Source organism: Podarcis pityusensis, assembly GCF_964106645.2.
Source record: "Podarcis pityusensis genome assembly, chromosome: 12".
Lineage (NCBI taxonomy): Eukaryota > Metazoa > Chordata > Lepidosauria > Squamata > Lacertidae > Podarcis > Podarcis pityusensis.
The window spans coordinates 27,698,244-27,712,246 of record NC_138037.1 but is presented as its reverse complement, the minus strand read 5'-3'; the positions used below and the strand labels follow the sequence as shown (position 1 = coordinate 27,712,246).

Sequence of the window (14,003 nt, the reverse complement as noted above, 5' to 3'; positions counted from 1 at the left end):
GTCAGTAAAGGCCAATGGACTCCAAGCCCCATATACGCAGGCGCTTTTAGAAGCCACATTAGCCCAGCTCTTGGTTCCAGAGGACATAAAGCTTTTGGCCCATACAGTGTTGCCCCCATCAGCTGGTGTTTTGTTTGCCCACGAATGGGAAACTGCCTGCCATGCTTATGCTCCAGCCTTGTTACAACAAGTCAGAGGAAATAATCCAAATGTTACCCTCGCAGACGTCTTAGATGCCATGTTGGGGCGTGGTCCCTTCGCTCAAGCTTCAGTGCAAACCACACTGCTGCAAATCTTATTGAGGGACACTGCTCTTGCTGCTAAACAAGCAATGAGAAAAATCCCAGAACCCACCAGTATTCAGTCAAGGTGGGGTTCAATCAGGCAAGAGGCAAGAGAATCATATTCTTCCTTTATGGACAGGCTGCTTACAGCAGTGAGTCGCCAAATTGAAAATCCTGAAGCCAAACAAATAATTATCAAACAATTGGCCTTTGAAAATGCCAATGAGGATTGTAAGGTTGCGTTACGACCGATAATACACAATCCTGCCACAGACACAGCAGCCATGCTTCGCATTTGTCAGTCTGTCGGAACAGCCAGCCACAAGGCTCATCTGCTGGCAGCAGTGCTAAATGAAAACCAGCCTGTAGCCACTGATACAACTTGTTTCCAGTGTGGCAAACCAGGATCACCGATACCCCAGTGGGGGTAGAACAGTGGCCTCTACCAAAAGAAAAATCCGCAGCAGCGGCACCAGCTATCTCTGAACAGCTTATTTCTGAACAATTGACTTTCGGCCACATTGAACCATCTTCATCCCACTGGCTCCAGCAGACAGGGAACGGTTTGCTTTTACATTGCCAGTATATCACAATTCGCAGCCCACCCAGCGATATCAGTGGGTTGTCCTGCCTCAAGGCATGCGGAACTCCCCTACACTTTGTCAACATTTTGTGAGTGAAGCATTGAAACCTTTCCGCATGCGCCACCTAGAGGTGCTGCACACGAACTGCATCTGGCAGTGTTTGCCTTCCTAACCATTTGCCTTGCCATCCTTTGCTGCACCGTTATACAAGGAAGAGAAGCAGACGACCAGTCCAGTTGAAACCACCATATTTCACCTCATCGGCTGGCAAGCAGCTGTCGTCAGCTTCCTACTCTGGCTGGCAGTATCCACGGCTCAGCCACTTTCGAACTAGAAGAACAGCGTTGTTGAATAAGACTTTTAGGGGAGAAAATTATCATAAGATATGGAGGGATGATATTTTTGTACAAGATATGATTATGTTTGCCAGTTTATTCCATGCTTCTAAATGTTGGGTGTGTATGCCAGTCATTCAGGCATAATGCTTCATGGTGTGCCTGTCAATGGATCTTTTCAATTTACTAATATTATATCCCCTAAGCAAACTTTTTGTTATCTTCAAATTAAGGAGGGGAAAGAATCATGGGGCATATATCCAAACTGTCAATATACATTGAATTTCACTTTTAATAGCTCTTGTTCTCTTACAGGAAGCCTACCATGCAGCTTGGAATCAGAATTCTTATATTCTTGGCTTCCGGATTTTAGTGATCATTATAGTAGCTATTTGCATTATTTTGTGTTGTATTTGCATTATTTGTGTTGTATTCCTTATTTAATTTCTATATGTACTGCATGGTTCTCCAGTCCGCAGGCCGCTTCCGGTGTCAAAGAGTCGCTTATCACGTATTGACTCTGATATAAAATAAAGAAAGAGGGCATGTGGGAGTCATAAAGCCACGGTAAAGGCTTGTAATATTGCAGGGTGCCCCCTGACCTCGGCTGACCAGCACTCTGAGCTTTACAATGTATTGGAATGTATTGGAGCTGTGTTTCCTCTGGGCAGTGATTGACCTTATAAGGTGTTGGGGGCAATAAAAGCCTTGACCGGATGAGGTAACGTGAGACATTGGAAAACAGCCATGCGGCTGGAGAGAGGACAAAGGATAATAAAAAAGGCTGCAGGAGGAGAGGGAGGAAAGGGAGCTGCTCCTACCATCATGAAAATATTGCTGGCTCTCTGTGTCATAATTTTATGCTAAACTTCGCCACTTTGTCACGGCTGGCTCCGACATGTCTCAATCGCTGTCAGAATCCGTCAGTGGGCGTTTCTTAAACTTCTTCCAGCAAAGAAGCTCTTTGACGCCTAGTCTCCTCCTACTTTCTCTGCGCGAAAGCCTTCTGCGCAAGGAGGGCGTAGGCAGCGGAGGAGCTCTACTCTCCCTGCTGGTCCCCGGCAAGGAGTCATGGGACCGCCTCACCGCTTCCCCCACCTGCCCCCCTTCTCCACTGGTGCTACGCTGATTCTCTTCCCCAGAAGATGGGCTGTCTCTCCCAATCCCGGGACGCTCTCCGGAATCCCTCTGGATTTTGTTCTCTCCCTCCGGCACTGATGGCAGTTCCCTGACACACACAAAAAGCACTTGTCTTAATTTTAGTACAGGCGGATCCTCAGTCAGCAAAAGGCAGTGTTACATCAAAGCCCAAACATAAACCTGGGAAAAGAGATGTGTTTTAATCCGGTATCAAAAAGTCAATAAGGTCAGCGTCAGCTATGCGAGCACATAAAGAGTCCAGCTGGATCTGGCCAAAGTCCTATCTAGTCCAGCATCCTGTTCTCACAATGCAGATACCTATGGAACTCCCCCAAGCAGGACCCGGGCGCAACAAGGCTCTTTCCACTTGCAATTCCCAGCAGCTGTTATCCAAGCTCCACCCAGCTGCCCCTCAGAGGGAAGGCATTCCACAGGCACACTGAAACCACAGAGAGGGTCCTTGTCTTTAATGAAAAACAAGCCCAATGCATCACGTTAGGCAGGGCACTCTACAGCATTCTCCCCGCAAGCTGCCCTGGGTAGAACAGCCTTCTCCAACTAGGTGTCCCAAAGAATTTGCATTGGACTACAACTCCCAACAGCTTCAGCTTAGTGTGGCTGATGGGAGTTATAGTCCCAAACCTCTGTTAGGCAGCAGGTTTAGGAGGCTGCCACAGAACGGTGTAATAGCAGAGCTTATAATTCAGATATAAGGAAGTTAGTCATTTGAGGATTTGCCTTAAGGCATCTTCTTCACGGTGTGTGAGGGGACACGAACCTGTGTCCCTCTGTGGTGATTTTCTGCCCTTCATTATCCATCAGAAGGAAACTGGGAGTGGAAAAAAACTTTTGTTTGTCCCCTGCTGGCCCCAGAGAAGGAAACTTTTTGCCCGCTTCTTCTGCGGGTAGCGGCAGGGCAGATATGAACTTGCAGGAGAGGGAGGCATCAGTGCAGACTTTTGCCTCCTTTGGCAAAAAAAATCGTAGATCCAGCACTGGGGAAAAAATCTGAGATTGGAAGCAAAGTGCCAATAAATACCTTACTCCAAAGGCCATCTCATTGTGTTCAGCGGCATGGGGGTGGCATTGAGGGTCCTCCTGAACTGGCACTGTGTACTGCCGGGTTACAATAAAATTAACTCACTGGCAAAGTGGGATATGCCAAGAGAAGGGTGAAAAGGGTTTGGAGGGAGCAAGACCTGTGAGGAAAGTTGAAGAAGCTGGGTTTGTTTAGCCTGGACATAAAATGGTGAAGAGAAGCAAGTTGCAAAGGGATACTGGAAAATGATTCCTCCCATTTTAGCCTCACAGGGATTTGTGTGTGTGTGTGTGTGTGTGTGTGTGTTTTAAATAAAAAAATAAAGTCTTTAGGAGGGGTAGAAGCTTTACTGAGTCCCAAGTGGGGTATCAGTTTAAAATAATCTTTAATTATTTGTTACGGAAGATAAAGATGCACCCAAACTGAATTCCGGACTGGTTGAAAACCTGATTTTGCTATTGCTAAATTAATTAGAAGTGAAAGAAAGAAGAGAGGTGAATTTCATCATCATCATCTGAAAAATACATTTTATCATAGATTCATTCTCCCCCCCCCCTCCCCCTACTCTGTCCATGAGCTGATGTACATTTTTAGGCAACAAAATAAAAGAAATTTGTCAGACTTCAGGTTACCCTGCTCTTGGAACATGTAATAGCAAGGCAAAAATTTAAACCTCCCCCCACGTGGCCCAAAGCAAATTGGCCATTTTCATCCGACGACGCGGCACGAACAGCTTCTCTCAATCACATATAATCATTCAGAGCTGTGGTTTTTCGAGAGGAGCAGAGGGAGACACTACATATGCCATTCGGAAAATGACCTTACAATCATACCCACCTCAATTATTGTTGAAAGAGTTAGGGTTTATTGTTTTTCATTTTCAAAAGGATTTATCTTAAAGTGTGTGTGTGTGTGTTTCCCTTTTGCGCTTTTCAGAGTACTTCTGCTTCTCTTGTTGTTTACCTGCACTTAGATGGGCATGATTTACACGAAGTAAAGAATGAAAATCTGTGGAAGCGATGAGATGTTTCAGGTCCTGCCTGAAAGAGATGAATCTTTTCCAAAAAGGCAGCCCAAAATGTTCCGGAATGTGCCTTCCTGGTGTTGGTTCCAGTCAGAGGTGATGGAGGTGTAAGTGTTCTGAGTCTGGAACAACATTTGTGATGGGAGGACCCCTCAACCTCTCCTGGATGCAGCCATGAACTGAGTTCCTTTTTCCCTTTTCCCTTCAGACTTTCGGCCGATCCTGTTGATTCCATGCTGGCAGAGCATCTGGCTTTTTAAAAAAACCCAATTCAAACCCTGACAGTGATTCATTAGGGCTCAGGAAGATGGTTATAATAATGCAGATAATTCGCTTCTTTAAGATGCAGCTAATGCAAAAATTAGCCCTGATGAAATGAGGACATGCACACCAGACATTTGAATCCGCTTGAGCCATCTACTTAATTCTGAGCAATTCTGTTGCTCATTGAGCCAGATTAACTGAGCACAAATGCCAAAGTCAGAGGGCCAGAGGAAGTAATTTCAACTTCTGAACGTGTTAGCCTGTGGCAATTGTTTTAAAGGATAAGGTGGAGGGACGGGCGGTCAGGCAGACAAGGCCATTTTCCTCAACCAGGGCCAACCAGCCCCAGGTGTCAGGTGTTGGACAGGCAGACACACTTCTGGATCAGCTGTGTGACCAGGTTTCCCATGGGCAACTAGATCATCCAACTAATCCCTGCATAAAAGGAGGATTGAAGTAACTGGCCATCAGCTGAATTCAATTGCACAGTTGATCCTGGCAGAAAGCAGCTTTGCCAGCCCTATGCTTTGCACTTTGCTGAGCTGGCCAAACCCCATCAGCAGCCAATCTGTGCAGAAAGCCGCTTTGAAATCACTGCCCATCAGCTGATGAGTGGCAAGTTCCACTCTGCTGGACCAGCTGTACATCAGAATTCTCTGTGAGCAGTTCAATAGGGCAGCTGATCTCTGCAGAAGGCAGCTTTGACGTCTGTACACTCGACACGTTGCCTAGAATAGGTCCTGCAAATCATCATCATTAATTAATTAATTTTCTATACCATGCTTCATCCATGGATTTACAATATAAAAACACACAAATACCTAACACAGACCCTGTTCCCCCGTACACAATTTAAAAGGCCATCAATTGTTTAATTAGCCAAATGCCTGGGAGAAGAGGAATTTTTTTGCCTGGCACGAAAAAGATACGTAATGATGGCTCCCTGGGGATAGCATTCCACAAGCAGGGAGCCACCACAGAAAAGGCCCCTTCAGTGGCATGCTGAAGTAGCTCGACCAAATATGTGGTGCAGTGGATTATATGCTCAAACCATCTTGCCCCACCCTCTGGAAATGACCATCCACATAAGAATGGAAGCACTGGAAAGTGATGCCACCCACCCCTAACTCGGACAGCCACTCTAGAAGGATACCGTTGTTGAGACACTGACACTGAGGAGCATTAACAAGGACACATTCCCCCCCCCCTCCCGACAGAGGTCAACATACAGGGCAACCAAAGCAGTTTCTGTGGGAAAAGTGAGCCTAAACCCCAGTTGCAGTGGCTCTAGAAAGTAAGTTTCCTCCAAGAGCGCCTGGATCTGGTCCACAACTACCTGCTTAAGAGCCTTGCCCAAGAAGGGGAGGTTGGCAACTGGCTCCAAGGTGGAAACTCACCAATCTGAACCAGTGCTTTTTTTTCTGGGGGGAGGCAGGGGTACACGTACCCCTAAACATTTTGTGAATCTAGGTTTGGCTTCATTGAGGGGCAGTATTTCAATATGAGTAGGAAAATTAGAGTACCCCCAAAAATATTTTTTTAGAAAAAAGCACTGGTCTGAACAATTATTCAGAAGAGCATGCAGATCCCAACTCATCAGTTGAATGTTTTCGAATTCTCAAGGTGGCAGATCCCATCCACCTCTACTTCATCCGTGTTGGGTAATGCTGGTTAAATATAGGCCTTTTGTTTTCAAGATGTGTATAGATTTTGAGCACTGTAACGTCAGAGAGTAAAACCAAATTATAGCCTTAGTGCCTCCTGTAACAAGATCCAAATCGTCACCACTGCCAAATAGACCTGATCAACATATGTTCTTGTGTATGTACTTTTCACAGAATTATGGCCAAATACACTGGCTGCCATACAATGCCAATCAATATTAAGGCCCTAAAATAAATAAACCAGTTCCCAGAAAAAGGACTTTGCAAACAGCTTGAATATATATATGTATAGTGGGGGTGGTTCTCCAAAATCTACAGTTCAAAGAAAGATATTTCTACTGACAGTTCTGCTAGCTTGAAGAAAGAACCGCAAAAAAAAGTTTTGGCAGCAGTTGAATCATTTGGCTTACCTTAAACATACCAGCCAGTGTTGGCAGCTGAAGACCATGGAGCAACTCAGCGGTCAAGCTAATTCACAGAGGTGATGTTATTTCTATCCTTACATAATAATAATAATAATAATAATAATAATAATAATAATAATAGAGAACAAGTGAAAAGAAGTTGAAATGAGCCACAGCTCAATTTTAAGCCGGCAGGCAAACACACCAAAGAAATTGCAACAACAAAAAGCAACCACATAGTGCCTATTCCTAAGCATATTCACTCAGAAGTAGATATGACCAGAATTCCTGTCCTTTTCGTCCTTCGCTCCGTTAGTGGTGTAAAAAGTAAAGGTAAAGGGCCCCCTGACCATTAGGTCCAGTCCTGGCCGACTCTGGGGTTGCGGCGCTCATCTCACTTTATTGGCCAAGGGAGCCGGCGTACAGCTTCCGGGTCATGTGGCCAGCATGACTAAGCCGCTTCTGGTGAACCAGAGCCGTTTACCTTCCCGCTGGAGCGGTACCTATTTATCTACTTGCACTTTGTCGTGCTTTCAAACTGCTAAGTTGGTAGGAGCAGGGACTGAGCAACGGGAGCTCACCCCGTCACAGGGATTCAAACCACGGACCTTCTGATCGGTAAGTCCTAGGCTCTGTGGTTTTAACACACAGTGCCACTCGCGTCCCCTCATTAGTGGTGTAGTAGAAGGGAAGATCAATGGGGGGGGGGTTAGCTCCAAGACATTTCCAAGTGCTACCGGGGGATGCCAGGAATTGAATATGGGGGCTTTTGCATGCAAAACAGATGCGCTGTCACTGAGCTAAGGCCCTTCCCCTATTGTTCCCATGAACTTTACGGAAGCTCTTTCATTGAGGGGAAAACGTCCAAGATTCTCAATAAAAACTGATTAGGGCATTATTTTTTTCCTGCTGCAGCACACCTACATTTTTGACAGCCCCAAGCCTCTTAGTGAAATAGAGTTAAATTCAGGAACCCCCCTTCATTCTTTCTACTCACTTGCAAGAGTTTGGCAGCCGATCTGAATCTATGTGCCTTCTTTGCCTAACAGCTGTGCCACTGATGTGATGCTCTCCTCCTGCCTTTATTCCGAAGCGAGTTTCATCTAAATTAGGCCAGTAATCATTAAGGAAAGGCTACAAAGTAAGTCCGTATTATTCCCACGACGACAGATGCTGAAGTAGCTCGACCGAATGTGTGGTGCAGTGGAAGTGGAAAAACAGGAACATTCCAGTTCGTAAGTCACACGCTGAACCAATATGCTGCTTTGGCAAACCCAACCAACACATGGACTGGCATGGAAGAATGTTATAGGCTGACAGCGGTGCCAACTTGAATAAAAGATTGGGGATGGGGCAGGTAAGCCTTGCCCCACATAATTGATCACAAGACGTGGCGGATACCATTTGCATGGCAATGCCCATCAACTGGGGTGGTGGTGGCTGGCCCCCTCAAATATTTTTTTTTGGGGGGGGGCAATGGGACCTCAGTCCCTAGGAGTTTGCTCCTATGTAGGCTGACGTCTTTTCCATCAACCCCAGCCAGCATAGTAAACGATCAGAGGTGATGTAGTCAAATCTCTATAGGGCCACAGCTTCTCCACACCTGCTGTTTAGAGATATACAACAAGGCTAAGAAACATAAAGCAGATGTTATTGCAGGTTACACACACACACACACACACACACACACACACACACACACGTACATGTCTTGTAGCCCAGTAAACTTGGTATTTGGTTAGTGATTTGATGTCTGCTTCTGCCAAACTCTAACTCTTAAATATTCCCATATGCTGCTGTTTACAACCTGTTGATAAGCTGTGTCCCTAGAGCAGGGGTCGTCAACCCGCGGCTCCGGAGCCGCATGCGGCTCTTACACCTTTGCCGCAGCTCCGCAGATCCTCGGGGACCCTGAGCAGAAAAGCAGAAGCGCCAGAAAGAGGAGGGGGATGGAGCTGGGCAGCCGAGCCGGGCAAAGCAAGGCGGTGGCGGCAGCGGAGCTCAAGAGGCGGCGGCTGCTGGGATGGAGGAGGAGGTGGCGGCGGCCGGAGAAGGGCTGCTGCTGCTTCTGCCGCCAGAGGGAAGTTCTGCCTCACCTGAGGCGAGGGAGAAAGAGAGCGCGCGCTCAAGGGAAATGGCGGGGCGGGGTTTTTGTGTGTGTGTGTTTGTGTGTGTGTGTGAGGGGTGGCGGAGGTGCTTCGGGATCCTTTTCTGTGCCTTGCTTCTGAGTGGCCGCCGAGTTGAGGGAGAGCACCTGAGGTGAACCACAAAATGGGCCCGCCCTCCCTGTCAGGGAGGAAGGGGTGAATTATGTCAGTGACGAGGAGGGGGTCCAGAGGTAGCCAGCAGGTGCCGTGATGCAGCATCTCGGCCTCAGAGAGAGGCGGGGGAGCACGAGAGCAATTGCAGAGGGGGGGGGCTGTTAGGCACCAAAATCCTGCATGCGGGATTTCCCCCGTTCTCTCGTGCCTATGCAATTCCTGCCCTTCTCCCTTCCCCCTCGAGATTTGCTGCAGAGACAAGCAAATGAAGAAGAAAGGAAAGAGTATTAGCTGACATGTCCCCGGATCCCATGGAAAGCACCACAGATTCCTTTGCTTACCAGCTCTTTTTATTTTAAGTTGGCTTCAAACCTGTAATTGTGTAGGTGTATGTATGTATACATATACACACATAAATATTCATATCTCTTCCCTCTCACCTTCCTTTCACCCAGTTTCTCTGGCACTGGTTTATAAATGCTGCTATGTAGAAATGATGAGAAAGTTGCACCAGCAGAAGGAATGGATATGTGCTGTTAGTAAAAAGAGAGGGAGTTGAACTGAAGGGACAGACACTTTTCTATGTATTGATTTGTATAATGCCCTCTATGCACATGGTGCTTTGCAAAAAATGGATATGAGAAGTACCATACCCCTCTTTGCTATCTGAAATAGACTCAGGGAAAAGAGAGAGAATGGGGGAAGGGGAAGAATGTGTGGTTATTTACATTTGGCTTGTTTTGCGGCTCCCAGTTGTTGTTTTTCTTCGGAAACGGGTCCAAGTGGCTCTTTTTGTCTTAAAGGTTGCAGACCCCTGCCCTAGAGAGTCCTCTAGCTATGAAAAATAGCATTATTACTTGCTTGGAGAGGAATATTAATGCACATTGTGGGCAGGGGGGTGTTGTTACTATTCACTGGCCCACAGCAGTTTAATAAATGGTTTCTCCTTTATAGAAATTGATAACAGGTACCACATTATATTGAAACAAGCACTGCTATAAGAAAAAGTGCTGCCTTCTTGATACGAACAGGAATACAATTGCAGTATGCAATGAGCCAAGAAAGTGAATTATTTCAAGCATCACTCAATGTGAGCAGCAGCCCTCAAGGTACATAAAAGCACAGACAGATGTCCATCTCTAATGGCAACATTAATATCCAGAGGTCCAAATTCAAGGCAAACTTTATTTTTCACGGATCCAATCATTATTTTATTTCCTTTCTTTGGTTCAGTTGTTCGCTCTGCATGAAATGCATTGTGCTGGAGCTGAGAAAAAGAATCTGCTTTGCGAGGGCAATTTTGCCAAGAGAAAGTGAGGTCTATTCCTCACTAGTCACTTTCTTCCTTGAATTCCAGATAAATGTTATGGATTCACCAAAGCTCTGCTTCACCCCCTGTATGAACTCTTCACGTGGCCATTGGATAGATGAAGACGGCAGAGCTCAAAATCATTGCCCACAGAAGTTTTAATATGAGGATGGATACTTTTTTTAAAATATATTGAGTCTCAGATTTTATATGTGCTGCTGAAAAGATTTATCCCCTAAGCAGTAGAGTTTCCTGGGGAGCATAAAGTAATGCTTGGATCTCCTTCTTGAAATTCTATTACTGAGCGGGATCCTGGGATCTCACACACCCTGGAGTGTCAGCAATGGCGTCTTGATGGTGGAATGACAACCCTTTGGGATCCAGCTGGCATTGTCACCTTCCTTTTCTTCTCGGCATTTGAATAATCTGGGAACACGGATCTGTGCAATGGTATGGGGACAATGGATTGATTCTGTACGTTCCGAGTATTGTTGTTTAAATGCTATTTATGTAATTTTAAATGCTGCAACCCGCCCCCCCCCCCCTTGAGATCATCCATGATGAAGGGTGGAAAAAAGTAAGCTACTAGAAAGAGATTCCACAAGCCCATGCATTAGTGTACAGTATTTATTACTTTCCCATAATTTGTGGTCAATTCCTTTGACAAGACAGATTTCATTCTGAAATGAACTTACATTTGCAAGGAAATAAAAAGGCAATGAGCTTAAACATTACAGTAATATTTTGCTGATGCACACTCTTAAAGGACATGCACATTTCATAATCTGAAGACTCTGAACAAAGTTCTCTTTATATGGGTTCATAACCGCCTTCTGAGCAAAGAAGGGTGAACTACTGCATTAGCAGCCCTTTTACAAAAAGACACAAAAAACCCCCCACAAAAAAACACCAACTAAATATATTAATATCTCAGCTTGTTTCCTTCTAATTTTGATTAGCCATATAGTACACAATTAAGGAAAATATACAGCCAAAATGGTACAACAGTGCCTTCCTGACAACTGAAGAAACAGAAAAGATAGTATAAAAATTGCATTTGAAAAGCCCACCGCACTGATTCAAAGTGCCTTCAAAGTCAATAGGAATACGGCACACATTTTCCAAATTTAACCAAATTCCATCAGTAGTCCATTAGAGATACCCTCGTTCTCTTCATTGGTTAAAAAAACAAAACAAAAACCCTGCAATCTCTCTCCTATTATCTTTTAGGCCTATCAATGTCGTCGATAGCCGCTAACAGTTTTTGTCGTGCTTTTTTGTTGATGTGGGTCCCCAGACAAACATTCACCAGATTAGTCAACTGCTTGGCAGAATACTCCTGGGCAAAGAAAGCAAATCACATTTTAGTTTCAAGCAAGCGGAATGACACTGCCCAGAAAATAAGAAACGTATTGCTAAAAGAAAAAGAAAAGGAAGAAAATGCACCAAGGCAGAACTTGTCACTTTCTGAAGAAATATTCAAAGCCACACATGTGGCTATTATTTGTGGTTGTGAAGCTTAGAAGGGTGTTTTGCAACAAGTACGGCAGATTATCACGGGGAAATGCTTACAGTTTTAGTCAAGCGTTGGATGGGATGCAGTTCTGTGAATATTTAAACATCTTAAGGCACTTAAAATTTATTTTCCATTCTTCGGGGAAAAATATGCGAAACTGGCTAAGACTGAAAACAACCATGAAAGCAGATACTAAGAAAACAACACTGTTTCGGCAAATCTGTTTTTAGTGCTTCTGCTCACAGTTCCAATTTAGCTTTACCTAAAAGGATTTGAGGGGGGGGGGAATTCAGCAATATTGTACCTGATCAAAAGATGAACACATTTCTTAAATAGTGTTTTAAGAAGGATAATTGTTAACTCTTACAAAAACACAGAAATGTGCCAGGGCACAGCTGCCTGTTTAAACAGAGCTCTCTCTTGCTTTAGACACTGCCAGAACATTTGAGTGATTATTTAACAGAGGTAAAGCTTTTAACATTTCTCTTGGGTAAGGGAGAAGGGTGGAAATGCTCTTAAAGTGGGTTTACGCTCATCCAAGAAAAGTAAATGTCTAGCCAGATTGAGAGCAATCCAGGATTACTGACTCAGTGCAACATTTGCAAGTTTTTAAAAATAATAATAAAAATGCAACCATGCACCGTTCCAACCAATGTATGGTGAGAATAACTAGGATTCTAACTTCACTGTTTAGAAGTTGCAATAGTCTCAGAATGAGGAGTGTACAAAAATAGCACTTTTTAAAAAGGCTCACATTTAGTAGAGCTATATAAGTTCCAAAGCAGACTATTTGGATGGATAAAGAAAAGAGGCTGAAACAAGATTTGTGGAAGAAGTCGCTGGGAGCTAGGTAGGGAGTTATTATCCAATGTTAAAAGAAAATAATCTGCCAAGACATTTTTTCCCCCTTTTGCTCTGGATGATTAATTGGTGACCTTTGGTGGGTTTGCGCACTGTGTGCCTCAGATGTCTCGTTGAGTGAGAAAAGTTAAGCACAGCTCTGACACATCCAATTCACTTTGTTTCCAGGTTTCCTTCGGTGCAAGCATATGGACTCCTTCCCAGCCTATTACCACCCAGAATCTCTTACGAACTCACAGCTATTGTGCTGCAATTGTAGCGCATCATCAATAGAGCATAACATGATTGGGGCTCATTTATGTCTACTTAGGCCAGCCTTGGACAACCTAGCATATAGATATGGAAGCGATTGTTCCAGTTTTTGAACATTCTTTCAGAAGCTGGACGTCCGACACGGCTTCCGCGGCTTCTGATTGGCTGCAGGAGCTTCCTGCAGCCAGTCAGAAGCCGTGGTTTGGAAGTCAAACATTTAGGAAGTCGAACAGACTTCCAGAAAAGATTCTGTTCAACTTCCAAGGTAGGACTGCATTAGCGCACCCAAAGAACTTAACAGCCGTGGCCTCATGGATATTGTTTAGATCTGATAAATCCTAAACCTACAAGTAAGAGAAGAGAGATTGCTTTTTATGGAAGGTACTTGGAGAACATTTTAGTCCCTTAATTTATTCAGTACTGCATTTACATACCACCCATGTAATTAAGTTCCCAGGGCAGTTTATGAATCTACAGGCTTACAGTGATCTATTCTAACTTTCATGATTCTAAAATAAATTGATTTAATAGTTTAATATCTATAAGCTTTCATGTGTATAGTAAAACAAGGTATAAAAATAGTTATAGGATAAATAACCAGAAAATGAGAAAGCAGTTGTTTTTCTGACTGATGTATTATTCTCATTGCTTTCTTATACAACAACGCCAAAGTTATGGGTCAATTCCTTAATGATGCAACCAACCACAGAAATAATCAAGAACTGTTCCTAATGGGCCTTCTAAACTTAGTATATTAAGCAGAAAGGAAGCAGTACAGGGAACAGACTGTTACAGAATGGAAAAGCACCAATCAAAAAGAAAGGGAAAAACACAGAAGCCAGGATAGGGGGTGGGGGGAGAGACACGCACCTCCATTATGCTAGGAAAATAGCTTCTTGAAATGAGCCCAACCCATTTCAGTTGTCAGACCCTTCTTTAGGGACTCATATCAGCCTGGGAGCCTATACCCTTCCTTGAAAGATTTAAACCCTATTTGGAAATCTTCCCTCTCATGTGATTACAAACACTGGCAAGAAAGTGCTGGGAAGTCGTCGTCCCCAGCACA

The 14,003-nt window shown here is 44.4% G+C and overlaps 1 protein-coding gene across 1 annotated transcript in view; it reads right to left on the bottom strand.

Moving 5' to 3' along the window:
- Positions 1–10,921: 10,921 nt before the first annotated feature.
- VPS50 (VPS50 subunit of EARP/GARPII complex) overlaps positions 10,922–14,003 on the bottom strand; it is an 86,286-nt gene continuing 83,204 nt past the window's right edge. The window contains exon 28 of the mRNA XM_080975640.1: positions 10,922–11,647. Coding sequence (XP_080831766.1) covers positions 11,528–11,647 — 120 coding nt within the window. The 3' untranslated portion in view covers positions 10,922–11,527. The remainder of the gene's footprint in view (positions 11,648–14,003) is intronic.